The 22,509-nt window shown below is 34.7% G+C and overlaps 1 protein-coding gene across 11 annotated transcripts in view; it reads right to left on the bottom strand.

Annotated features, from left to right (window-relative positions):
- The window catches only part of ATF2 (activating transcription factor 2), a 56,251-nt gene that overhangs the window by 19,733 nt on the left and 14,009 nt on the right, over nucleotides 1-22,509 (bottom strand). For 7 of the 11 annotated variants that reach the window (XM_067299021.1, XM_067299019.1, XM_067299025.1 and 4 more), the window contains 6 exons: nucleotides 22,346-22,442; nucleotides 19,892-20,010; nucleotides 17,404-17,532; nucleotides 10,974-11,152; nucleotides 10,478-10,592; nucleotides 10,212-10,298 (listed from right to left, as the gene is read on the bottom strand). In XM_067299021.1, coding sequence (XP_067155122.1) covers nucleotides 10,212-10,298; nucleotides 10,478-10,592; nucleotides 10,974-11,152; nucleotides 17,404-17,532; nucleotides 19,892-20,010; nucleotides 22,346-22,442 — 726 coding nt within the window. Of the gene's footprint in view, nucleotides 1-10,211; nucleotides 10,299-10,477; nucleotides 10,593-10,973; nucleotides 11,153-17,403; nucleotides 17,558-19,891; nucleotides 20,011-20,560; nucleotides 22,443-22,509 lie in introns of those variants that run through there. The other 4 variants (XM_067299027.1, XM_067299026.1, XM_067299024.1 and 1 more) reach the window with 4 other exon arrangements.

Genomic DNA, 22,509 nt, shown 5'->3' with positions numbered 1-22,509 from the left:
TTGCATTACTAGATAAATATTATTACAGAAGGTTTTTCTAGTGTGCACTACATCTTTAAACAATCCAGTAAAAATTAAAAAAGACTGAAGAATATTATTACACGACAGTTTATGACAACTCAGTTTTTGCTACAGCATACTGCAGTTTTCTTATAAAAAGAAAGAAGTGAATTAAAATTAGTCTTCTTAGAATGCCTCAGTGCTGGCTTTGCTACTCTATATAACAAAACGCGGTCATATTTCTGGAGTCTTACAACAAGGAACAGATGTGCCATTTCCTGCAACTACTGACGTTATGGAAGCCTCAGAAGATTAACAGGAACACCACCCAAAGAATGAGCCTAGATTCAACCTTACTATGTCAAGGCAGTATCTACAAAGCAAGTAGAGTCCTGCCAGTAAGACGAGGGAAGAGGTGGGGATGGATGAAAACCGATGGGGAACTTTTCCAGGCACAGATGTTTTCAGACACTTGGCTAGACCTCTTACAAAAGGCTCAACTGAGACACTTGCAATGAAATACATGAAAATTAGCTGAACCCTAGAGGGTACCAGAAATACACAAAGCTGGCACAGGACTCAGTAAGCAGTGATACTTAGGTTTGAGGCTGCCTAATAAATTCCAATTTTAATTCCTAACTTTTGTTTCTTGCAGTTTAATAAAACTAACCATTTTCTACCACATCTCTAATGCCAAATGTACTTGTCTATAATTTCAAACCAACAACATTTAACTGATTTTTGATGAGCTCTAGTATCACCATAGTTTTGAGTATGAAGAAAATATTGACCAAGGGGAACAGTACCAATATTAATAGAGTGTCTTTTACAAATGCTGCAGCTAGGTTTTATTTGACTAGCTCCAACAAAAAGCAGAGGACCCTGCACTTATTTATGCAGATATTCTCTATAAACTGTAATATGCAACCTGTCTTATCCATTAAGGCATTGGTGACAGCTCTCTCCTACCTCACGTTACCAAAGTCCTTCCTGACTCCTATTTTACAACTAAAACAGATTGCAGACCATGTCTGTCAGAATGGGCAAAAATCTTAAGGTCTGTAATATGACAAGTCCCATCAACTATCAAATCCATATAGGTGACCATAGTTTCTAACCACCACCAGAGATATCCCCTTTGAAGAGCACAAAGGGGACCTAGAAAGTCTAATTCCCACCATTCCTCTGCTGCCTTGCTGCTCAGGAATATTTAGTCAGTGACTTCTGTAATACGTCTCTTTCCTAGTGACGGGTCTATATTGAATACGACAGCACACATTATCCCACATGGTGATTCTTCTAGCTCAAGTGTTTTTTGTTCAAAACCAAAAATGTTAGAGGTCCTTACAGCTCCGTATGGACACTCTTTACATAATTTTATACAAGTCGACCAAACAAATGGTTGACCTCTAAAAGCCTGGGTCCTGGCTCATAATCCATGAAGCGGAATAAATAAGTGGGACTTTTTTTTAAGGTTTTTTTCTTCCTTAAGAATACAGGAAGTTATACAATAGCAAAATATACCGGAGTTAAATCATTCAAAAGCTGGATACTGCAAAATTTAGAGTACCTGCACAAACTCAGGTAAGCTCTATTGACCCCATATATTATGATAGTTTTAAGTTTCAAACACAATTTCATCTCTGAACCATTCACTTGTGGGGATGATCCACAAACAAAGCAGACATACAGAAATACAGATACAGTCAGTTTTTTTCAGGTTTTTGTTCTGTGGTTAAAGCACTGGGATAAGACATCAGGACCAAAGAAGGTGCTTTTAGAAAAGTATGCGAGACAAATTTACAGCAATTCCCCCAAACCATTCCCCAAATCCTCCCAGTTCATGCTAAAAGAATATAGCTTGAGCTATAGCTGCAGGCATTGGGGCAGAAAGCCACAAAACTTAAAGATAACACATGCCCATAATTCTTAGTATGTGTACAGTACTCTGAAAATCCTAACCCATTCGATATTTATCTTAACTCCTTTACAGCAGCAAAACTCACATGAAGAATTGACTTGTACCTTCCTAACTCACTACAGGAAAATAAACCAAAAAACTCAGTCCCTGTCCCAGCTAAACAATAGGAGAAAGGTGGAAAAGCTTGTTGAACTGAAATTACTAAACAATATGATCCCAATACAAGAATTCAAAGGTTGATTTGGCAACGATTTTTTTTTTTTTAAAGTTCAAATTGTAATTCTGGTAATTAAATGATAAAATATCCTAAACTACCAGGGAGACACACTACCTCAGCAATTTCTTAAAAAAAAAAAAAAAAAAAGTAGCGAACAGTTCATGTTAGTTTGATGGTTTTATCTAATATCCTTTTCACAAATTATTAGCATCTCTTTTTTTTTTTCCCCAAAGTATTTTCATTTATCATTGTAATTATCTTAGGAAGTATTTCTTAAATTATAACTTGCTGTTTAGCAGGATGCGTGACAAATAACCAAGAGTCAAAATCAAGACAGTAGAGACATTATAACTAATTTATCCCATCACTATTTCAACTTCTGCTGAGGTTTCTGAGGGCATGCTCTCTCTTTTACAAGGCAACACTCCAGCATGCTCTAGAAAGTTACTGTCACTCAAAAATTACTCAGCCAAGACATAGCAACTTACCATATGTCTGCTCCTCTGCCACAAGAAATGAAAATGATTAAATTTCACCCAACTAAAGTGCCCGGATATTGAAGTTCAGTGATAACAAGTTAACTTGTTCTAATTTTCATGGTAATGGAACACATGTTTATATGGTTATGTGTATGGCCTGCATGTCTGTTCTACTCTGCTTGTGACTGTATGAGCAAACATTGATGCAAGCACTTGCCACAGAAAAAAAGCAACAGTCTATGAAGTCCTGAAAATGCTCTGTAGTCAAGTAGACTTTGCTTGAAGTCATTAAAAAAAAAAGTTTCACTAGTATATTCATTTCCTTAGTGAGAGAGTACCCAAGTTCAGAAGATTTGCAAAATGAAATAAAACTGATTGGTATTTGTTTTTGTTTTTGTTTTGGGGTTTTTTTGCACATAAAGCAAATATTTGTATATTATTGTCTAGCTCTATTCTTTCCATCTCTTCATTTCTCTGTTATGGAAATGAATTAACCATATTTGCAAAGTTAAACTAAAAAAAGAAAGAAAGTTCATATATATTTCTATACTTAACATTTAACTTGAAAATAGCAGTAGCAAGTGTAGAAAATAGCACAATACTATCTACATTATAAAACATATACTGTCAGGCACAATGGATGTGCAAAGAGTCAAAACAGGACTTTACTTTCCATATTGTAACTCTAACATTTAAACATAGTAATTCTGTGCATTTGAAAGTGGAGGTTACTACAGAAACAAAAATACAAAACCATTGTTTTTGTTTTATACCACAGAGATTCAAAGTTTATGAAAATCAAACAGATTTATTATGCCTAAAATTATCCCCAAATGAAGAAAAGTTGTGAAAATCAGAGGAATATCTACAGCTTTTCATAAAGAGATATCCAGCTACTGTGTTTAGAAATAGTTTCATATCTTAGAAGGTAATGCTGGAGTAAAGTATTATGAGGATGTTGTGCTTCCAGTGAGTAGTGAGGTAGTCACCCCAAACACTATAAATCTCAGTTTTAAAAATCAAATATATACATTTCTTCTGATATTTGTTACAATATAAGTAGTACTATGTGGGGAATCTTGATCACAGCCAAGGTTTATTTAATTTCATTTGGTTATTAGAGGCAAACTAAAAGTGGTATTTTCAGGTAGTTTAACAGCTTTTAAAGTCTTTATTAGTAAGGTTTTGTCGTTCATGCATATCCTTGAAAACAAATCCTCATCACATCTGTCAAAATTTGGTAGGACTAGATCATTCCATCAACAGCTCACAGAAACAAGATAATATTCTCCAGAAACAATTTATGAAAAACTCAGATCCATATTTCATATCTGCCACAAAAGCTCATCAGAGTAATAACCCTCCTTCTCCTGGGTGTTATCCTACCATCTGCTGCTCTATTACTTATCTTTATTTTGCAACTAATTAACAGCATAATCTTCTAAATTCAGCAAGTTAATTATCATTATTGTGGTCTTTGCAGCATCATCAGTCCTTATGAAGTCTTGTCTCTCCACCCCCAGAGAACATATGAAAATGAAGGAGGTTGTGAGAGGGTCTGTTTCTTTAGAGCAGACTCATTAGGTGTTTGCTGATTAGCTCGGCATGCAGAGAGACAGGTCAGAAGAATTCTGCTGAACACAAGGTCCCATGCCGGGCTCAAGCAAGTTAATGTAGGTTTCTGAACATTTGCCAGGCTGCCCTCTGTCAGTTCTCAGTAGAAACCCCCTGCAGAAAACCTACTGGTTACCTACTGTGTGCAAGGTACTTCTCAGTTTGTGACAAAAGGTTTTATGGGGAGGAGGCGAGAAGGGAAACATTCAGTGTAAAAGTTGAAGCAATTTTTAAATTTCTTCAGAAACTTCTGCAATCCATATAGAAGGATCTGAACATTAAGTTTGCATCCACAATCTGCATACTCAAGAAAAGGATGCTTTACAGCTAGGAGTAGCTCATTGCTCACTTTTTATATGTGAAGAGTATACCATTTCTGATCTTCTCCCAAACAGATCAGAAGCAATTCTGAAATATTTAGAATCATGTATCTTTATGTTATTGAGGAAGTTTTTCTTTCTTTTTTCTTTTTAACTGCAGCTATTACATCTACCCTCTAAGCATCTCAAATATCACAAAACTGACTTATGCATTTGATTTTATTGAAGTACGTGGAATTTAGTTTCTTTTGCGTAACGACAAATACGGAGCACTTCATGAAAACTGACGATTTATAATATGATGCGTGCCACACATGATTTTGCAACTGATTTTCACTCCTATCAAATGTCACTTTCTGTACAAGACACAAGGATATTTTCAGAAAAACAGCACTAAAACAGAGCTTGTGCCTGAATAAAATCTGTCATATTTCACTCCACTTCTGCAAGCAATAGGAGGGCAAGGACCCAAGAATATTCAAAATCACAGTAAGAATTTTTCACAGGTGTGAATGGAATACCTACGTTGACTACAATAGCTTTAATTCAGACAGTAAAATTAAAACACAATCTAATTTCACATAATTACCGCTAGCACTGAAATATATATACACTATAATGTTTCAGTCCTGAAGCCTACACAATCTAACTGTGCTTAGCATACTCTTCTTCCACTAGATTCCAGGTGTTTTAGTTAGAGAATCCCTTGCAACAATGACACCTATCATAAGAATTTGGCTGGCTATGTAGTCCATTTTTATCTCATATATTTTGTATCTTCCTTTTCCTTTTTTATCTACATTTTTCTTGGGTTACTTTTTTTTTTTTTTCCTCCCTCCCAGTCATTATTCCTTCCAGTTGGTATTTTTTTTTTTATTGCTCTCTAGTTCAGTGAACCTGTTCTCACAAGTAACTGTCCCTCTGCAGAATTCTTGTGACCATTTGGCGTCAAACAACTTTACTGTAGACCAGAGAAAAGAGCATTGCGGCAAAGAAAGAATACGGTTCTAGAAGTGACATGTCAGTAACTCCCTGCACGTGAGTAATCAAAACTCTCACTCTGAAGGAGTTTGGCACTTCACACTGGAAGCTTTATCAGATATAAAAATAAGTGCACAAGTCTGATTATTATACATTGTGCTTGCTTATTTGTTTTGTCACATTTCCAATGGTACAAATACTTCGCTGAAATGGTTTAGGCACTGAAATTAAATCATTTTTAGAATATTTTATGTGGTCAGAGACCACGTAAAACGATCTTTTTGGCTGTGACTAGGTAAACATTTACAGATGTGTCATCTCAATACTGCAGTGAGATGCCAAAACAACATCTATTAAACAGAACACTGCCCAACCAAACGATGGCCCAAACCAACAATGAAGCTGGAAAACTCTAAACTAAAAACATCTTCAAGTGTCGTAAGAAAGCACATTTAGCAACTGAAGAAAGTTTCCAAAAGTGGCCCATAGTGAAAAAAACCCAAAACACTCAGCAAGTATATTCTCTAGAAGCTTTACAGATAAAGCTAATTTGGCATGCCAGACACATGAGTTTTCTTAAAGGATTTTAAGGCTTCTAGGATAGCAGAAGGAAAAATTTTTGTTGTGTCATAGGAAGGCATCCTATATCCATTACCAAACAAATCTTCTGCTAGTTATTTTGAGCTTTAGCTTTTAAAAACCAAAACGTCTGTTTTACTAAAGGTCACTCAGGATTGTATATAAAGATAATATATGATGCTGTTTGTGTAATTTGGTATATGCAACTCATAAGGAAACAATAGGTATTTATCAAAATAGAAAAGTGTTATTTTTATTCACATTAATAAAAAAGCAGAAATTAAGTTTCCCAAACCTATATTTAAATACTTAAACTCCATAAGTATTAGAAAATAATGGCATTACAATCTGTGATTTGATTTTGTAAAGGTCAAAGAGTTCTCACCTTCACCTTAAAGAAAAAGGAAGAAGTCTACACTTTTGTAAACAGGTAAGAGATGAGGAATGAAATGATAGCACAAATTATTTTTGTTACATAAAACGCTAAAAGCCATTAGTTCCTTGAAATATCAGGAAAAAAAACAACAGCAAAATCAACCCCCCCCCCAAAACCCGAACAAACAAAAACAAAACAAAAGAACTTCAGAAATGATCTCTGTAAAGAAAGGCACAAAGCACAAATGAAGCCAAGTGCCTGGTTCCTGTCTCAGACTGTGCCAGGTATTTAATCCAAATAGTAAGGAACCATGCTTTTCAGTCATGACTAACTCTGCTTTACCCATACGACTGTCCTTTCCTCAGAAGGCTGTACAAGAAGCTGAAGAAGCTTTTAATTACAGGACACCGTTTCCTTTGTTTTTTATTATGTCTGCTTGTTGGACATTGGACTTTTTTTTAAAAGGTCAAACTCAATTAAGGGACAGTTCTGTTTCTGATAACAAGTTTGCATTTTTGGATATTGCATCTTAAAACAAAAAAGCAACTTCAAAAACTGTTTCAAGAATTTTATTCCAAATCTCTAAAGTAGATAAATCTGTCTTAATAAAGAATACCTTAAAATAGTATTGTCATACATATGACAGTACAAAAAGCAGAATGCTGTATGTATGGTAATTTGAATGAAAGAAAGACTTAACCAGTGACGGCCAGAAGCATGTATTAGAAAACCCTGTGGAGTTACAAAAAACATACCAGCTTTCCAAATTCAGCATCCCATATACTATAAAGCTTACTTTAATATCTGAAGAATAGACACAAGGTTACGAAATTGTTTAAGTATATTTTTGTTACATTTGCTATATATTCTATTTCTACATTATATAATGCGATATGAAAAAAAAATCCATGAGACTGAAAGGTCAGTATACAAAGAAAAACAAAAAGAAAAGAAATCTCCAAATAATAAATAACAAATAAAACAAACAAAAAAAAAGAAAATTCAAACATTATAAAAAGCTGATTCCTGGGCCTTGTTTGTTGAGACAAAGGGACCTATGGGACCTACATCGCATGTTCTCTCCTCCACAAACTTCCCATCCAAAAGACACTAGCAGACACTAGACTGACCGACTTCATCCCAAAATGCAGCTGAAATGTGGCTATAGTAGACAAAAGAACTCAGGAAGCGTTCCCAGGTTCTGCTAATTTCAATATACCAATACAATCTACATATTGTAGCCTACTCTTAACAGATGAAATATATATATACTTGCTTATTAAATTTAATTCAACAAAGTAGCTTACATTTCAGCTTTAAAATGGAACTTCTAATGAAATAAAAAGTAAACAAGTAGCTAGAACAAAATTAGATATCTAAGCCTTCTGTTGGCTTAAACAAGAACACAAAAGGAAAATACGTGTGATTGCCATATATTTGCAGAATTTGATATATAGCAAGCAAACATAGCCCTTCAGGAGATAACATCAGAATGAAAGGATTTGGTATCACAAAGACTTAAATTTTGAAAATTAAATGAAACTTCAAAGTTAATACACCATGGCATATCTGCCAACAATGCATCATATGGCACAGTGAGTTAGTCTTCCTGTCAGAAGCTTTCCTCTGTAAACATTAGAGTTTCTCATTAAATTGCTTTTACTATAAGAGTGATAAGAAATTAAGTTTTTTTATTTTTGTGAATAGGCACTATATAAAAGTAAATGAGCATTAGAAACGTACATAATTCTGATATTCTTGAATTCTGCTCATGCTTTATATTAGGAAACAAGAAAGGAAGAAGAAATATTGCGAATATCCTTTTACAGTCTCATTTAAAAAAAGAAATGCAATCACTGAAGTGCACATATTAGCTAAAATCTAACGAGAAAACTAATGAGACTGTTAAATTTTAAGTCTAACAATCTTTGTTTTACTTTGTATCTGAGTGATTGCTACTTCCTTTGCAAGATTCAATCTTCCCTGCATAGACGTATTTTTGCCCCACATAAAACGTTCATAAGAAAGATCACTCAGTAATATGCTTAAGCAGCTAATTTCTTGCCCAACTAAACAAAATTATTTGGAACTAATTTCTTCTGGATTTCACACAGCAGAATTTAGTGAATGAGTCTCCTGATTCAAAGCAATGTGCCATTTCTGCATTTCTTGTTTTCACTTTCTTACATTCTTCTCTCCTAGATATAAGATAAATTCATGCCCTCTGAGGTGGTTCAATTAAATATTCCCCCAGCTCTGAAAAGATTCCTTTTCCCATTCCTAGAGGAATAAGGATGTACAGAAACAGACCCACTTCCCGTCTGTCCCTAAATAAACTACTTTAAAAATCACCATGCTGAAGAGAGCAGAAGAATGAAGAAAGACCTGACAGCATCAGGAAAAGTCAGTGCACTGGTGACCCACTCTTCACAGTGGTTTCAGTATTCGTGGAACATGGTATAGTATTTCCACTCTACTGGAATCCTCTTACTCCAAACAGCAGAATAATTAGTGTTCCTAGACTCACTGTTGACTATATTGTGGTTTGGGAGAAAAAATAGGCAAGGAAAGAAAGTTCACAGGTTAAGGTCAGGCGAAGCGATACATCAAAGGATGATAAGGGGATTCACAGTTCTCACCTCAATACCATCCCATCAGCTACTGTTATGAGCTCCGTACATAATGTCAAAGCATCTGTAACAACGAGGCTGACTACTTGTGCCATGAGAAAGCCCTCCTGAAAGATCTGACATTCTTTAATCCTCTCATTTCACTTATCAACATTGATGTATAAAAAAGCATTTTACGTAGCAGATGTTTCTGACTCTTTTTCAATCCAAATTAAAAGTCAGAAGAGGAACACTACTTCACACAACAGACAGTTTACAGAGGCATCTTTCAAATATATAAATGGGTTAATTATTGTTTAATAATAGATTTCCTACTGCTTTAGAATAGCTGGAACAAACAAAACAGCAAAAACAGAAGCAACTACCTAATGTTGTAGAAAACAAACTTCCAAGAATTTCCACCTACCACCTGCTACTTCAAACTACCACCTGCTTAAAGTAACTTAAAAAAAAAAATCTGCCTACTTTACTCACAATATTCCCAGGTAATCTCAGTCCTCAACCCTACTTCCCATCTCTTCCTCCCCAAAGCACCCTGCAACAAAAACTACCTACATACAATACAACTTCCTACGTGTAACAATAATTCATATCTGGTTACAGAAGTCTTGCAAAATGGTTTATGTTCAATTGAAATTTTGAGAATATGGCTAAAAAGCCTTTTCTGTTCCTACAGTCCTTTTTTTTTTTTTTTGCCATGAAACAGTTTCATTTGGAAAGAAACATCATATTCTGCTTCTCTGAAGGTGAAGTTCAGTGTTGACACGACAGTAGTCTTCTCTTTCTTCCAATTAATAATATTTCCTATCCTCCAATACAAGGAGCAAGAAGGAGCTTAGTTAAAAAATCAGATTTGCTTCAAAGAATAATAAAAAATAAGATCAGAATGACCATTAACAACAGAATTAACATACACTGGAAATAACTAAAATAAATGTGCAGCTATTATTTTTCTGTATTTATTAAATTTTGTACTTGTAGAATTTAGACTGTAACAAAAATTAACAAATAAGTTAAAGTTCTTTAAAAAACAATAGGATTTAATTAATTTATCCAGTCACTCTTCTTGAGGAATAATGGAGTTTTTCACTTACCAATTTAGCCTCAGACTGCACTGGCTGTGGGGAGGAAGGCCCTGGGATCCCTGGGATACTAGGCACCATGGTGACAGGTCTAACAAGCTGACCAGATAAAGTATAAAAATGAAGAAAACCTGAGTATGTTATCATAAGACAGAGCATATGACACCACTACCCTCTGAAGCCAAAACAGCTATCAAGCTCTTACAAAACTAAGTTCTATGCTGCACTTCAGCAAATCTGCAACACTTTCAAATTAATAAAGCATCATGCTTACTTACTGGAACTGCAGCAGGGACATGCACATTAGAATTTGTGATTGAGGCAGGAATAGCAACAGGCATGGTTTGTCCATTAGGAAGATGTAACAGCAGAGGAAAAGGACCTGGAACTGGTCTGAAAAAAGAATGAAGTGTATAAAAGAAAATTTGTATAGAGAAGAGAACAAGTTTGGTACATTATTAATTTTATTTTAACCCTGACTAAAACTTAATTCTCTCTTTCTCAAAAATAAATAAATAAACAAACAATCTTTACAGCTGTAACATAATACTTCTTTAGAAATAAAAAATTAGACTCAGTGATGTGGAGAACACGGGACTATATTTCAAATGTCGTGAAAGTAGCGTATTTTGCATCTGCTGCACTGCCACATTACACTAAAGCATCTCAAATTTGAACATTAATTGTAGAAACAGTAAGTCACAATAAGCAAGACAAAAGGTCTTGTTTTCAGAATCCGTAAGAATACATTTTACTAAGATTTATGTAACTTACACTATTGGTCTGTTAGAGGATGGAGCCTGGGTAATAACAGTACTAGACGTTGGTGATGGTATCGCCTGCTGAATAATAACACTTGAGTCAGAACTTGTAAGCAGCACATTAGGAACCTGTAGCGATGCTGGACGAACTATTGTTGATGTAGGCTGTGCAGTTTGTTGCAGTGACACTTCCTGAGGAAAAACAAAGATCAATCAGTTTGTAAAATACAATTATAGATCATTAATTTAGACTGTGCAATAAACAGTTTAATGGGACAAGTCAGAAGATCTATAACGTTATACAAGTAGAATCAGTTACACAATTAAAAAAATTCAGAAAATAATGTTTGAATGAATCATTCAAACCATCAAAACCAAATTGGTCCAGTGACATTTATCTTAGTTTTATAACAAGGGCTGCTATTACTAATAATTCAGTTTTGATTAGGTATGAGGTTTTTTATGCCAAGAAAGAAACCCATGGCGCTTTCAGCACCACTGTGTTGCTGGCTGCCCTTACTCTGAATAAGGCAACATCACAGTGTCCTTATACTCATTTCAGTTTCCTTTGTTCCAGATTTAAGCAACAGAAACAAAAGAGCTGTACTGATCAGTAAAAAGGAAAAAAAAAGTCATTTTCTTTTCAAAAAATGTATCCCTCAGCTACGTACTTCTCCATTAACTCAAGCACTATTAAGTTAAAAACACTCAGAGTGTTACTTTCATAGCTTTGCAAAATATTCAAGTATCCTGACGCAAAAGAAATGATTTAAGCATGGAAATTAAATTTCCTCGGTTGAAGGTAAACAGCAGACAGAATTGACTACAATTCTTAGATTAGCAATCAATTAAAGTACATTATGAACTATAATATAATATCTGCATTCATGGTTTATGAGAACCTAAAAATGCCTTACTGAAACAAGTGTTTTTCTTCCCAAGGAACCTTGCATATTGTCAGGCATTACTTGTGATTCACCTTAAGACAGGATTTTACCAAGTTACCTATGCCTTAGTCACTGACTAGAACAATCAATCGTACACAAAGCTACACTCTTAAGACTAGCACAGACATAATCTTCCCCACGGTTAAACAAGAGTGCTTCACAGAGAACATGTAACCATATCACATAGGCTACAATGACTGCCATTTGTTTTGAATTAAGCGTAAGTTTTTAATATTCATCAACAAAGCTTTAAGTAGTAGGGCCTTAGCTGTCTTACAGATTGTTTTTCTTTTCATATGCCCATTGGACTATGAAACACTCAGAGGAGTGCATTTATTTAACTGTAAGTGGGCTGGCAAACTGTGGGCTTTGAAAAAGAAAGGACTTTAGGTGATGAAATTTGCTCTCCTGAAGAGCCCAGAGGCTATATTTGTCATCAGAGTCAATTAGTTCGTTCAGGTTTTTCCCCGAAGGAACTAAAAGATTCTATTTACAGCAAGCCAGAGTTTCTGGAGAATAACACAGTGAACTATATTGAGGCAGTCAAGACATTTTTCTTTAGTCATCAATCTAGTGTATTTACATATGTTATAATATTTAACCACAGTACTTAGAATTATGGATGACAATTCAGTCAAAGGAAGAAAAATAACAGTAGGGAAATGCAGAGACAGAAAAATTTTAGAAAGAGCTGACTAAGGCATCTTCTTAGGACAACATTAAAACTGTGCAGTTAAAGAATTTGGCATAACAGCTACTGAGGTCTTAATCTGTGAGAAGGGCTGCATGGAGAAAATAGAGAAGACTGAGTGCTTTACTGTGAGAAACTAGAGAAAGATATAAGGGGGGGATATTTGATCTGATAATCCAACTTTAGCAATGGTTGATTCAGAAATTAGTATTGAATGATTCCTCATTGGTTTCAGCTTCACTTTTTCCTGCCTATCACTTGCCACTGTTATTTGTCTTCCACCAAGGACATGATAGACACCAGAAAAGTCCATTCCCGTTCTAGGGATCTGACACAGGAACAATCACATCTGCCCCAAACAGCGGCAGCACAGATCTAAGAGCTCACTTTCATGTTCTTTCCTTCATCTGAAACATCTTCATACATGGCGACCACACTCCTAAATAGTCATCTGGCTCTCAACAAGTCTAGAAACTGCACATACAGAAAATATGACTACCATGAACAGCTTGCAGACCTGCAGGAGTGGTGCTCTAGTCTTGAGCAACTGGTAAGTATATAATAGTAGAAAGTCCCACTTTCAGGCCTGTCATAGACAATGCTGTCAAGACAGCATTAAGACTTCGATCTTTTAGTCTCCAAGCTCTGACAAAGATATGAAAGTCAAGCCAACTCTAGTGCTTGATGCCATGAACCATATATGATTTCGTCTCTTGCCTCCCAGCCTACTGGTAAAATTTTGTGTGCACATGCACTGTATAATTTATATAAATAGATTTTAAGAAAGTTTTATATAATTCATATATATAAAAATACACATATCATTTATGTATTTTTATATTTATATATATAGCCACATAATTTTTTAACACCCGCAAAATAAGTAGCCACCACAAACTCATTCTAATTTTCCTAAAAAGAGGAAAAAGTCAGTTAGCTAACAGCAGCCATGTATCCATTCACATAGCTTTAAAACAAAAACATAAATTAACCTGACATTTGTACATTCTCAACCACAATGATGTCGTAAAAGCCCCTCCTGTATGAGACTGCATGAATGGCTTCTAAGCACCTGTGTGTGTGGATGGAGAAATAGCTACCAGAATACAGAAGGCTGAAGAGAGAAGCATGTGCTGAGAGGTAGTGTGTCAAAGTCTCCCAAGAACTGATAAGCTCTAGAGAATAACGGTCCCGTTGAATCTGCAATAACTGATAAACTCAGAACACCAGCTTAATGGGTACAAGGCTGCTAGCATGCAACACGAACTTGCAGCACAACATGTTGTATAACTCAGAACACATCCAGGAACATGGTGGCTGCCACATGCAGACAAAGACTACAGGATTATACGCACACCTGGTGAAAAATAGACCCCTTGAGGAACTTTCTGAACACCTAACTAGAAGTCCCTGGCATGTCAGTACAACCCTTGACTTCTGAGCAAACAGCTGGTGTTGGCTTCCCAACTGCTGCTCCAACCAGGTAAGTATGTGCGAGTGAGCAAGTAAGTTAATGCAGTGCGTGAATACTTACTGGTTATTATTAATAACATCTTAAATAATAAGAGGTGTTCTAATAAACATTGGTTATAACCTGGGTCTCTCCCTGACTTGACTCCCTACTAGGGAAGAGGAAATTTACAACTATTACACAAAGTAACCCCTGTGGAAGACAGATTTCATCACGGCCCAAATTCCTAATAAAACCTGAATCTATAAAATTCTGAAAACATGGAAACTTCATATGCCCATACTTATTTCCTTATTTAATAAAACATTTGCGCTTTGTTTAAAAAATACAGAAACAATCCTCAAACATTAAAGGAATGTAACACATTAACAGGCTAATTTGCTTTATGTTACACTCTGGAAAACACGTGCATGTGCTAGTTACAGTGGCAGTAATATAGGCTGCAGATTTAAGAAGTATCAGAGCTAAAGGAAACTGACACTTTATTAACATATAAAAATAAAACCATAGACACACCAGTCTGACAGAATATACTAATTGGTAGCCAGGGAATTGTTCTTATTATGAAGTGTAAAAATAAGTATTTTAAAAACAAGATTTTGCCTAAAATAAAATAGTTTATACGTATATTCTGTTTACGAACAGGAAAAACAGAGATAAATTGGCAGAATCATGAACTTAAACCAAAGTGATCTTACCTGTACCCACCTTTACAAGAAAGTTTAAGCCTATTCAAAGATATTAGAGATTTACTGAAAAGACCTCTCCAGCTAATCCTTTCACCCTTTCACATTGAAGTTTGGAAAATACTTTACAGAAGATGATGGTTACTTTCTTTTTAGGAAGCTATTTCAGGAGACGCATATTTGCAAGTATTTTGTATCTAAAAGCAAACATCATGCAATAACTTCCTAATGCTATCAATAAATTCATGGAATTGTTTATACAGAAATGTAGGTGGTCACAACTGACACTAACTGATGACTACTGTTAGAAAACAATTGATTTTAAAATAGCTAAGTTAATCAGGGAATTAGCTATCTGGCAATGACTAAGCAACTTACTTGTGAAACTTAGTTGAGAGTCACTTTTAAAAATATTATTAAGAAACTATAACGAGTTTGAAAGCTCTCAAAGAATAAATTAGATTTCATTTGCTTATTATTTTAAGGCTGAAAGCCTTTACTTCTAATGATATCTTGGTCCATTACAAGCAGAATTTCAACTCTTACTGAAGCCTAATGGAACTAAGAGAACTCTCTCAGAAAATGAAGAAAAGAATCGAGTATATTTTAAAGATTCTCTAAGAAATTCTTTCAACAATTACAAAGAAAATTAGAACCTCCTTGCGTGTACATTAACAGGCTGTAATCATTGAAGGCTACTAAAACATAGTCAGCCAATGAAAGGGTTACAGTGGCATATATCTTAAATCCAGCTATGCCCTGAAAAATTATTTTCCCTCCTTCAGTACATGTATAGAAGGAGAATATAGAAATCTAACTGAGAAAACAGCACTCTGCTCACATTTCTCAACTTCTGCAGGCCACATTCAGCAGCAGCACACTCCAAGCAGCACCCTCATCCTTGCTGAGCTTGTCTCTACAATCAGACATCAGAACAGCATTAAGCAGCAGCAGCTTTTCACTTCAGCACTAATACAGTGACAACACTGAAATTACATCATGAATGAGACAAGTTTATAACCACTGCCAAGTATTTAGATATAATTTTCACTTGTAATGATGCTAATGAGATATTGAACCACTACTGTAAAATAAGAGACTAGTATTATCTTCTGCCAAAATCAGACTGTTTACAATAAGTATTCACAGAGAAAAAACAAACTAACCTTGGTAAACTATCAAATAAAGAAGATATAAAACTTAGACTATGATTTGCTTCATCAAAGCAGCTCTTTACATATATTCTTTTAAACTAATTATATGTATTTTTGATTTCAGGATTGCCTTGATTACCTACGATTACTCATCTTCGCTAGTTTATAAAACTCAGTGAAGCTTTCAAAAGACATATCTAAAGTGAAATTTTATTAAACTGTTACAGTGTTCTGTCACACACTTATGACTCTTCTCGCACTGATGCATGTTGGAAGGATGAGAAACAACAGGCATAAGTTGAAACAAGAGAGGTACAGAGTGGCTATAAAGAAAAACTTTTTCACCATGAGGACAGTCAGGCATTGGAATGCCTTGCCCAGAGACACTGGGCAGTCTCCATCCTTGAAGGTTTCAAGACCAGACTGGACAAAGTACCAGGTAACTCTGTCTGACCTCATAGCTGACACTGCTTTGAGCAGGAGGTTGGGCTAGGAACCTCTTGAGGTCCCTTCGAACTTGAATTATCCTGTGATCCCAGAAAAGCTCTGCTGATTTGGGGGAATAAGGTAGCTAAGTCCTTCAAATGCAGGCTGCCCACTAAAGATGCACATAGAAAAGACTGACTAGAAAAAACATAGTGCTTATTATGCTCTGCTCATAGTATTTTTAATCCCAAAATTAGGAACAGAAACAATTCATTTCACTGATTTGGCTTGGTTTTGTGCTCTCCAAGAGAACTCCATGTGATGAAAACACTACTAGTCACATACTGAAGTTATCATTAATATTAGACCATTTATTTTTTCTGTAGAGCAGTAGTTCTAAAGCCGATTTGACGGCAACATCCTCTAGTGACAGACAACGCTTCAGGAACCCAGTTTTCTATGATAGTCAAGTAAACACAAAAGCAGCAAATGCCCACGATCATCACTTTTAAATACATTGCTCTAGCCTATAAAGAGTATTGTTTCTGAAACAAAATTATTTGGAACTTAACTTTTAAAGACAGCCTATTCATCCCTTTATGTTTCACAAGACCAGTTGTTCTACAAAACAAATTAGGGTAAAATACAATAAACACAAAAATATAGACATGAAGAATCTTAAAATTCAGATTTCAAAAGCTTTTTTTTTTTTTTTAAGAATGCACTTTTTTGTGCTTTTTCATGAGTGCTATTTCATGATGTACAAGGAACAGAGAGTCCTTTTAGGGTTTTTTTTTTTTTTAATTAAAGCAGAAAAGGAATATTAAAGCTGATTTCCTTTCTAGCTTTATTGGATGACCTGTGGGATGCAAAGAAATATTTGTGGTGAGCAAAGCTAAATAAACAATTGAAGAAATTAACTACATATCCACAGAAATCTGGCATACAAAAATCTTTTCCTTTCAACCAGCTGAGTAGTGTAGCTACCTCATCATGTGCAATAAACTTACAGATCATCAGAAGATTTGAAAAATGAATTCTAAGAAAAAGAAAAAAAAAAGTTCTGACCTTTTCATCATTGGTAGTAGACTCTGGATGAGGTAAAGGACTATCTTGATGAGTTGTCTCTACAACAGAGGGTTCTTCAATTTTATTTCTTATAATTGGTGTTGCAAGAGGAGACAGATCTAGAGGCATCTAAGAGCAACAGTGTAAAATAAAACTAGTCAATCACTTAAAAAAAATACTTAAGAATAACTGTAAACAACTAAGAGAAACATCAGCCTTATAACAACACTGAGGTGCTGATGTTTGGAAGATCTTGAAGCAAACACGTTAGCAGTCAAGTATATTTTTCCAGCATCTGCATGAATGCCAACCTTCAATAATACATTGTCATGCAACTTCAACACGTCAGACTAAGCACTTTCTTTCTGAGAATTAAAAACGCTCTTAATGTTTTCCTTTCCTGAGAGTCACAGGCAGATTGTAACTGAGGAAGGAGCGCGGCAGACAGCCTAAGCATAACACATACTCTGTTATGGAGGGCATTAGGGTTTCCACAAGCTTGCTACCTTCTCCCCAAAGTTAACTGTTCTACGGCATTTGCAGAATGATAACACATTTTTCCCCTCACACATACTGCCCTCCAGAATATGGATACAGAATATGTCTATTAAGTGCTACTAAGTATCCAGTTGCCACACCCCGACACCTGTTGCATTATAAACTCAGAATGTAAAAGCCAGACTTAAAATAAGATACTATCCTCCTACAAATTACTGTATCACATCTCACAAAGCACAAAACACCAGCTTCATCTCCATATTAGGAAGGCTATTGTGGACAAATTATTTCAAACTCAGTACAGCAAATGATTATGGAAAAAGCCAAAGAAATTGTTGAGAAAACAAAACACTTGAGCAAGCTTTATATTGATATGTAGGTTAAACAAAAAAAAAAAAATCAGGATATCTAAAACACTGTAGAGAAATAAAGTTAGAAAAATATTTAAACCAATACTATTGATCTGAAAGCCTCATGTACTGCTGCCTAGTCTGCTATGCCAAATACCATTATAAGAAAGTTCCCTCAAAGCTTATCTGCTACTATACTCTTTCACATGCTTTTTAAAATTCAATTCCTAATTTTCCTACTGAAAATGTTATTAAAAGAGAGTGAAGATTGTTGAAGTGGAATATCTTTTCAGAGACACCTTACAGAAAAGACTAAAATATCAAAAAACTAGGAGGTGTGCTGTTAGGGCAATTTTTTCCACCCCTTGCCATGACTGCTTACCTATGCTACACAACCAGAGATATGGCAGGACTGTTTCTTCTCATAACACAGAGGTCAGCTTGGAAAATGAATACCAATTAAAGAAATAGTAAAAAAGTTAAATATTTTGTGATACCTGTAACCTTCTCCAAGGGTAGTAGTGAATTACTCCAGAAAACTGGGTATTAGTAAATCCTGGATCAATACTACCACATGTATCATTTTAAGGACAGTGTGTATGCACCAATAAAAATCATTATTTGAAGTAATTGTGGGAACAAAGTGAGTGCAAGACTTTGTCAGAAATGGATAATAATCCATCATATTTATAAATGCCTATTGAAATCTTTACTGACATGGAGAAAACCAGATGCCGATTCTGCAAAATCTGGACCATTTCAGTAAAATTTTGATCACTGCCTACAGCAGCTAACCAGATAATCAAAGACAAGTTACTCAAAGGGTACATTAAGTAAAATTTTTTATTTACAGAAGTGTTTGCATGTTTGGGCCCCAAAGAAGTTGCAACCTGGAAGTACTAAAATAAACAGAAGAAATCACACCTAAACAAATGGGAAGTTCCTCATGAAAATGTGAAATTGCTGAACAGATTCATCCCAAATTTTCCTTAAATTTCAATCTGTGCAGTAAAAAAAAAAAGTAGATGCTGGGTTGTGATCAATATATATTTCTAGACAAAAGTGATTTCAGCATTGCTTAACTGAGAAACTGAATATAATTATCACAAAGTTATTGACACTTCGTTAAATCAGTGATTTTGCTAAATTTTGTCAGGATTTAAATTTCACTATCTTTACCGCTTATTCTAAAAATAATCTCTATATTTAAAACTATATGTATGTATTCAAAATAATCAGTGTTCATATACTGTTCTTTTCACAGCTTTCTTGCAGATACATTTCTTTCTATTAAAAAACAAACAAACAAACAAAAACCTCATTACTTTCCAGATCATTTGCTTATTCAGGACCTAATGAAATTTCTGTCAAAACTAATGAGTAACTTCAACAGATATAGACCAGACACTTAAAGAATTAAGTCAATTAGACAATGCTCACTGTGTAAAATTAACCAGATAAACCAATCTTCAGAAGAGTAGATCTTAAATTTATATTCTCTCTGTATGACATATATAAGCAGTTGGACAATGATTATTGGTATAGCTTAGAAGGCAATACAGAAATCAAAATTTGATTTTTAAACAATTTTCTGATATCAAAAAAGTGGAAGAAGGATATTTTCCATGTTGTTAACATACTTTCTTAATATCATCTTCAGATGCCTTTTTAAATTCATTTTCAAAAGGACTTGCTAGTTCATTGAATAAGCCCACTTCTTCACAGTTCTTCAAGAATCGAGTTGGTGTTGGTGTCTGATCTGAGGGGTGGGGAAAAAAAGAGAAAAACCACAAATTTGTTTTGAAAAAAATTTATGAACCTACTTATAGTAATTTTTTTCAGAACAAAAGTAAGAAAATAGCACCAACATATCAAGCTAATTAATTGTTTAATTAAATATCAGTGAGTCACTAAAACAAAAGCCAGGCTTACTTTAAGGAACAGTCAAAAAAAATTGATTAAAGTGAGTTTTATTCTTTAACTTTACTTAAAAACAAGATTAAAATACCAAGGTATCCTATAAATTTAAGAAGCCTGTATTTAGTTTACACAAAGTTGTTATAAATAGGGTTTATTACTTACTTATTTAAAATGAATTTATAACGAATGAATGTGAATATTAACACTTTAAGCTGTCTGGAAATTGACTTCAATTACGTCATTTTCTTCAAAAAACTAAAGTGCATGGAAAAGTGTAAATATTTGTGGATGCTTGGGATGCTTCTATAGTCAGTTTTCTTAAAAACTGTTTATTAAATACATATTTTGAAGATTGTGGTTAAGGGAAAATCCTTAAAATCAATACTTACCAGCTTTGTGTTGATTTTCTCATGATGTATAGTATTCAAAATAACATACTCAAAAAATGAATGAGCTTTACAGTGAAAAGAATGCCGATTTCTGCTTTGATACAAAAAAGTTCAGTATGTCCTGGAATGAGTCATAAACCCCAAATCCTATGATTGTGATAGCACTGGACTACAATTTTACTATCAGCCTGTCACTAAATTTGCTCTTTTCTTAGATAGAAATATCTCCTCACTCTTATCGAGCCAACACAATATAGATACTGATAGGAAGCAAACTAAAAATGGGGATGTGAAGGATTACCTGAATTAAAAAAAAAACAAACAAAAAAAACACACACTGGTAATATATGGTATTTACATGAATATGGTTAGTTTTTGTAAGCTGACATTCATTTTGGTTATGGAGAAAACCTCCTTGTTTCAAACAATAGAGATAAGACAGAAAGAGAGAAATAATATGGTTAAAAAGTCTCTTATGTCTTGAAAGCCCACTCCTTTCTGTCTTGCATGCAGGCCAACCAGAAGGGTTACTCCACCTGCTGGAGATGAGTAACTGAGGTCTGTGAACCAGTAAGCCCCTTACAGTACTGGGAAGATATCAAAGTTTTCCTTCTGTCTGTATCCAGAGACTGGAGGAAACTATTTTCAGGTGCCTAGTCTAGGACAGCGTGCTATTTTAGTGAACAAGTAGGCTCTATTTTCAAACAAAGACGAGGCCTACATGAAGTACTTCATTCAAACACGAGAGAAAACTGCTTTTACAGCTCATTGATAGTTTGCTTTTTCCCCTCTCATACAGTGAAAACAGTAGCAATTATTCTCAAGCGTGCTGAAGTTCTAAAAGCAAGTAAAGTGTGATACAGTACACAAAACTGTATTGACTCCTACGATGTTTATACAGGCAAGCTGGAAACCGAAGACTTCTGGTATCTTACTGACTACTGTAAGAATCAGTTTCAAAAGACATTTTTCTATAAAATTTTTGGTAGTATGCATATTCTCCTTATTTCACTAGAAATCATGCCCCATCAGGTTTTGCTACAAAGTAAACACATTTAAAATGTTATAACTGGTATTATATGCAATCTTACTAATATAACTGAGAGGTTTTGATTGATAGTGCATACACTGAAATGTGGTTGCAAAGAGAATGCTGCCATGGTTTCATTCTCACACACCTCACACCTGCCCTTTCCACGGTTTAATTGCTGAGGATCACATTTAGTATTTTAAAAACACGTAACAGTCAACTTAAGAGTAGCATAGTTTTATTTGTCTGCTCCTCATAATAAATTAGTTGCTTAGAGAAAAAGAAGTTTTGGAAGGGTCTGAAAGTCTTTGTGAAATCTATTTAGGTTGTTCCACCGCTGAAACACAGTCTGACTATAACTTTGCATAGTTAGCATGTGCTACCTTCATTCAAGGACTTTAAACTTTAGAATACTATTACCCATTGGTGGTTACTTCTCATCCTAGACAAACGAAAAAGTTAATAATATAACTGATTGAGAAAATACTGTGAATTCAGAGGTGGAAATACAGTAAAAAACAAACAAATGAATTTTTATCTTCCTTCTACTATACCATGTAAAGAGTAAGAATTATTACTGACTGATTCTTCTGATGTCATTACATACATTAGGAATTAAAAAACAAAGAATAACTAAGTCGCAAACATGTTTTAGTCTGGTTACAGAAATCTATGTATTATGTACAGAAAATACATAAAATGTATGCACATTGCAGCAGAAAGTGAACAAACTATTAATAAAAGTATATACTAACCAGCCACAATGACACTGTCATTACGAGCTGGACCAAATTTCAGTGTCATCTCATGTTTATGTTTATGGACAGCCAAGTGATCCTCATTGGTAAAACGCTGTGGCAGAAAGTTTTAAAAAAGTTGTAATTTTGAATGTGAACAAAGTGAATACAATTCTACAGAA

Source organism: Apteryx mantelli, chromosome 6 (assembly GCF_036417845.1).
Source record: "Apteryx mantelli isolate bAptMan1 chromosome 6, bAptMan1.hap1, whole genome shotgun sequence".
NCBI classification, from domain to species: domain Eukaryota; kingdom Metazoa; phylum Chordata; class Aves; order Apterygiformes; family Apterygidae; genus Apteryx; species Apteryx mantelli.
This window is presented reverse-complemented; position numbering and strand designations above follow the sequence as displayed.